Here is a 5,547-nt window from a genome sequence, read left to right as displayed (position 1 = left end):
TGCTAGGATTATAGCTGTGTGTGTGTGTCCAGGGGTGCAGCAGGCTTGGAGTGTGATGCAGGACTGAACCCTGGACCCTGTGCTGGCTTAAGCAGGCATTTAGTCCACTGAGCTAACTCACCAGCCCCCTTCTAAACTTTCATGTAGGAAAATACTTTCATGTTTTAATGTAGAAGAAATCATCAGCATTTTATAATCTGTTTAGCTCAATGACATTACAAGTATCTTGTGATACCTAAGATTTTCCCTTTTTAAAACTGCATTGCACACTGTACAAATAACGGAAATTTATAAATAATAATGTAGAAAAACACAGCATTTCTTTTACTATACCCCCATGACACTTTTAGCACCAAAGCTGAGGTTTGTTTCCATACCAAGCAAGTCTCTAAATGGATGTTTTGTAATTCAATTAAATTCTGATTCTAACTACACCTGGAGGCAATGTTGGACTCACAAGTTAAAGACTCTATCTCATTAGATTTGTCCCACTTCAGACACCAAAGTGAGTCTCATGTTGTAAACTGTGCTTCCAATGACCAGTTTCCATCATCTTTACCAGGAGTTGGATAGTCTGCTAGGATGGCTCACGGATCTCAAGGAAATGCTTCACTAACTAACACTTAACAACTTTACGAAGGATGAAATGTACCCGGCAAGGTGTGTGTGTGTGTGTGTGGGGGGGGGCAGAGCTCCACGCCCTCTCTGAGACCACATTCCTAGCAGCACCTCCATATGCCCAGCATCGGGGAGCTCAGCAGCAATCCAGTCCAAGAGCTGTTACTGAGCTCATCTCTAGCACCTCTCCCAGGCCTCTCTCTGGCATCTGGAGAGGAGGGTTGAAGTTCCAACTCTGGAATCCCTTGGTCTTTCTGGTGACTGATCCCATCTTGAGTCATCCCTCTAGTAGCACCACCCAAAATCAACTATTTAGCAAAAACCCTGGTGCTCTCAAAAGATACCCTACTGCTTAGGAAATCCCCAGAGTTTCAGGGGCTAGGTTATAACAGGAATCAGAGACAAAGACCAAATAAATTATACCATAAATCCCTGCTCAACATTGTCTAGTATCAACCACTACACTAGCCTTCCAAAATTATGAATGATGCTGCAAGGTATCTTTGTATGTATCATGTATTTAAGCATGCCTCTGCTGATTTCCTCAAAATAAATATCTGGAAACAAATCAGGTATTTAAGCCTGTTTTGTCCAATAATATTTACTAGCCACACCATTTAAATAAAAGAACATTTAGCTTCTCAACTGTACCAACCATATGTAAAGCACTCAACAGCAAGGTTTAACCAGTGGCTATTTAAACAGTTCATTGTTTTCCTTTAAAAACCACCTCTGAGGGCTGGCGGTGTAGCTCAGCAGACTAAGCACTTGCTTCGGTAAGCATAGGGGCCAGGGTTCAATCCCTGGTTCTGCGTGCCGCGCTGGCCCCACTTCTGGGTGCGCTGAGCCGGCGATGGAGTCCGAGCGCGGTGGTGCGCACCTGTAATCCCAGCACTTGGGAGGCACAAATCAGGAGGATCACTACTAATGTGGGCTAGGTAGTGAGACCCTGCACAAAACAAAACAAAAAAACAGCCACCTATGGGGGGGGGGGGGTCTGGCGAGATAGCTCAGCAGATTAAGGCCTGCTTAGGCAAGCACAGGGACCACGGTTCGATCCCCAGCACCACATGCCACACTGGTCCTGCCCCTAGGCACACTGAGCCGGCCACTTGAGACCCAGTTTGGGCTGGGCCCTGGCGTGATGGCGTACACCTATAATCCCAGCACTGGGGAGGCTGAAAACAGGAGGACCACTACTAGTCCACACTGCAGAGACCCTGCACCAAATACATAAAAAAAACCCAACCAACCAACCAAACAAAAAACCACCAGTGGGGTGAGAATTGGAACAACAGATGCCGGGTTTGGTAGGTGAAAAGGACAGACTAACGAATGTACACAAAGGGAGCTTCTGATACGGTGCAGACATTCTACACTTTGACAGGGATGTAAGTTGGACCTGCTAGAACTGATGTCAGAGAACTGACAGTACTGGAGCAGTGCTTATTGAAGTACCATATGTAAATGACATCTCTCTCTTTTTTTTTTTGTCTTTTGAGACAGGGTCTCTCTAAACAGTTCAGGCTGCCCTTGAGCTTACTTTGTGGCCCAGGCTGGTCTCGAACCCACAACTATCCTCCTGCCTCAGCCCCTTGAGTGCTGGGATTACAGGTGAGCACCACCACACCTGGCTCTCAGTTTTTTCTAAAGAGGGGGTAAAAACACAAAAATTATTCTGATACCATTGATTTTCTAGCAATAATTATCTTAAAATATTTATAGAGCTTTAAAAAATCATTTCTTACCTGAGGAGACCAATATGTTTTACTAAACTGAGTGTAGGCAGAACTGTATGTATGAGTTACACTGAACCAAATCATGCAACTGTTAAAATCCTGATGGCACTAGAGAACTGACAGTACTGGAGCAGCGCTTATTAAAGTACCAGAAACTGCTAAATATTTACCTGTTTCTCTTCATCTGGCATATTTTTTTCCAGTTCTAGTAAGTATTCTTCATCTAGTTCCGAGGAATTCACATCCTCATCGGCTTTGTTCTGAACCTTCTCCGCTCCGGACTCCTCCTCAAATGAGGCACTGCAGTCATGAAAACACTCTTCTTCACCCTGGTCCTCATCATCCTTGAGCTGCTTGCTCTGGGAATGCTGATCTACAGGATCAGGAGCTGCAGGCCGGGCACAATCTGCTTCCTGGGGCTCTGTAATCTTCAAACCATTGACCAGATCCTCTGGAACCTTACAGTTCTCTGACTTCTCCTCCATTCTGATTTGTTAGGGAGGTGAGGCTGAAGCTCTGGGAAAGAAATGGAACTTACATCGAAAAATTCTGCCTTTTGTACTTTAACAAAATCTCTGCATCAAAGCTCAATATACACCTAAGATCCGTTTGCTGGTATTCATTACTTAATAAGTGATTATCACTTATAAACCCATAAATAATATCGAACTTTATTTTGACTGATATGCTTTTCATTAAATCTGACACCTACACGGCTTATGTGCAACAAGAGACAAAGTTGTTTTTTCCCCTTGGTGATGGGAACTGATCAGATCCGGGGCCTATTGATCAATGGGCTGCGCTTCCAACCCCTAACAAGAGACCGATTTTAAGGTGACTCTCGGAAACTTTTTGTTTGTTTGCTTGCAGAGCCAGGGATGGAACTCTGGCCCTTGCGCTTGCCAGGGAAGCACTTCTTTAACTGAGCTAGCTCCCCGGCCTTAAGGTGACTCTTTCATACTCCATGTTTTGTCGAGGTGGGGGGCGGGGGGGGGGAAGCGGGTGGTGGTGGGGCTAGACAGTAGCAAGAAAAATGAAATGGCCCTAAGTTTTGCTCAGAATGACTAAGTCATAAATAAACTTCCGTCTTTGCCAGCACCGCCACCAGAAGCTCTAAAATAAATTTTTCGTTGAGCTCAAAATGCGATCTGTATCAAAACCGTGATCACCTACTTGACAGAAACACAGGAGATAAGGCCAGCGTAACAGTGGTGGGAGCGCCCAGGCGCCTCACCGCGTCCCGATCAGGATCCTCTCGGGAGTCATCCGCACTTAGAGGGATGGTTCTCAACCTTCGCTGCGTAGTAACACTCAGACTAGCTTAGAAAATACTGCGGTCCAGAGTGGAGCTGGGCCGGGGCATCTGTAGGTTAATGCGCAGCCAACGAAGAACCACCATCGCCTTAGCTGAGTCAGACCGTCCGCAGTCCCGCCCCTCCGGTCGCAGCAAAATCACGCCAATGACCCGTGTGTGGTGACAAGAGTCCCAATTCACCCTAGCTTGTTCCAAGAACACATAATGCACCAACAGAGTAATACGAAGCTTTCGCCTCCAATCAATATCCCGCTTCTCCCCGCCCCTAGACCAAGAAGAACGCAGTTTAAGTACCCAGAGTTAGAGAAGTGTTAACCTGCGCTTCCCGGCAGGCTGTCCCCAACTTACGTTTCCCACCGCTAAGCCGCCAGACGCACCCAAGTACTCACAGCCTCACAGCTCCTCTGGCTCCCACCTTCCAGGTCTGTAAGATTTTTTCCACTTCCGCTCAAGCAGGCGCATTTCCGTCGGCGCCCACTAAAGACGACATTGTTGGCAAAGCATCCTGGGAAATGTAGTGGTCGACTGAAGGAGATGGCGTAGAACTCGCTGATGAGGTAATTGTACGGACAAAAAAGAGAGATGGCTGCCATCTTGCGTTACGGCAACACTCCACATTGCGCAAAAGTAAGTCTGTTCTTGTCATTTTATTATTTTACTCTGATCTTTCTTGTGCTAGCAATATATAGAAGAACCCAGAAACATCATAAATAGTTGTTACAAGATAAAGGATTTTTTTCCTCCAGTGATTCTCAAAATTCCTTTCAAGGGATCCACCGCAAGAATTGTTTGCCTAATGTCTTAGCTTCCTGATGTAATCATTATTGTTAATGAAGGTCTCATAAATATTTCCACGATTATGATCAATTATTAGTAGCAACAATAATTATTTTACTGGTATTCTTAGTAGTATTGTTAGTGATATTGATAGAATTAACATTTATGAAGACAACACCGAAGGTTGCTGAAAGAGTGAATGCTGAACATGAACGAATACTAGGCATGGTACTGGAACCAGCGGTGGTAAGGCAGGGGATTAGGGCTGAGAAAAATCAGGGGAGGGCTGCCAGCATGAGCTGTCAATCACAGAAAGCGGTCAGAACGGCTTCAGGGTCCTGCGTGGGTCAGCCAGGATGTGACAGTAAAAGAAGATTATTATTAAAAAGACACCAGCCCTTGAGCCTCCTCCCCACTGTCCTCCTGTTCCTGCAGTGGCCCTTCTCGAGTGCAGGACATATAATCTCTTCTTTTTATTCCCCTCCCCTTTTTCCCTCAATATATGTTCAACTGTTATTTTTATCAGTTGTCCTGAGTTCTCACCACACACCACGTGGACCAGCAATCAGTGGAGAGCGCCACCGGAGAACCAGGCTTTTCTTTCCCTAGGCTTTTGTTTCTGGGGGAGAGGCTCGTTGGTTTCTTGGTGTCAAAGGCTCATTCTGCAATCACTAACCCGCCTTATCTGTGTCAGCTCTGTGCCGGGAGCAGGCAGGGACTGGAGAGATGAGCACATCTCAAGTGGCAGAGCAGGACGGAGGGTACGAGGATGCGGAAGGAGAATCCTCCTTCAGGGTGATCCCAGGTCACTAGCATGACAACTGGGCTGCTGTTCAGTAGGGCAGTTAAGAATGTAGATTCTGCAGGTGGGATGGTGCACGCCTGTAATCCCAGCACTGGGAAGGATGAGTCAGGAGGATCATTGTGAGTTCAAGGCCAGCCTGGGCTGCTTAGTAAGTTCAAAGCCAGCCTGAAATGTATATTCGGGAGTCTGGAGTCTGTTGACCCTGGTTTGAATCTCTGTTAACCAGCTACGCAATCTTGTACACATCATCAAATGTTGACTGTGAAGTATGGATGTCATAGTGATATCTACTC

At 46.1% G+C, this 5,547-nt stretch overlaps 1 protein-coding gene and 1 pseudogene across 3 annotated transcripts in view; one reads left to right on the top strand and one right to left on the bottom strand.

Annotated features, from left to right (window-relative positions):
- LOC105741935 overlaps nucleotides 1-573 on the top strand; it is a 5,815-nt pseudogene extending 5,242 nt beyond the window's left edge.
- The window catches only part of Ttc1 (tetratricopeptide repeat domain 1), a 36,183-nt gene extending 32,042 nt beyond the window's left edge, over nucleotides 1-4,141 (bottom strand). The window contains exons 1-2 of one of the 3 annotated variants that reach the window (XM_023713216.1): nucleotides 4,062-4,141; nucleotides 2,528-2,873 (exon numbers count right to left, since the gene is read on the bottom strand). In XM_023713216.1, coding sequence (XP_023568984.1) covers nucleotides 2,528-2,842 — 315 coding nt within the window. In that variant the 5' untranslated portion in view covers nucleotides 2,843-2,873; nucleotides 4,062-4,141. The other 2 variants (XM_023713217.1, XM_023713218.1) reach the window with 2 other exon arrangements.
- Between the last annotated feature and the right edge of the window lie 1,406 nt (nucleotides 4,142-5,547).

The sequence above is a fragment of the Octodon degus genome, unplaced genomic scaffold (assembly GCF_000260255.1).
Source record: "Octodon degus isolate 3935 unplaced genomic scaffold, OctDeg1.0 scaffold00029, whole genome shotgun sequence".
NCBI lineage: Eukaryota > Metazoa > Chordata > Mammalia > Rodentia > Octodontidae > Octodon > Octodon degus.
The sequence above is the reverse complement of the archived record's forward strand: the minus strand, read 5'-3'. Positions and strand labels throughout refer to the sequence as shown.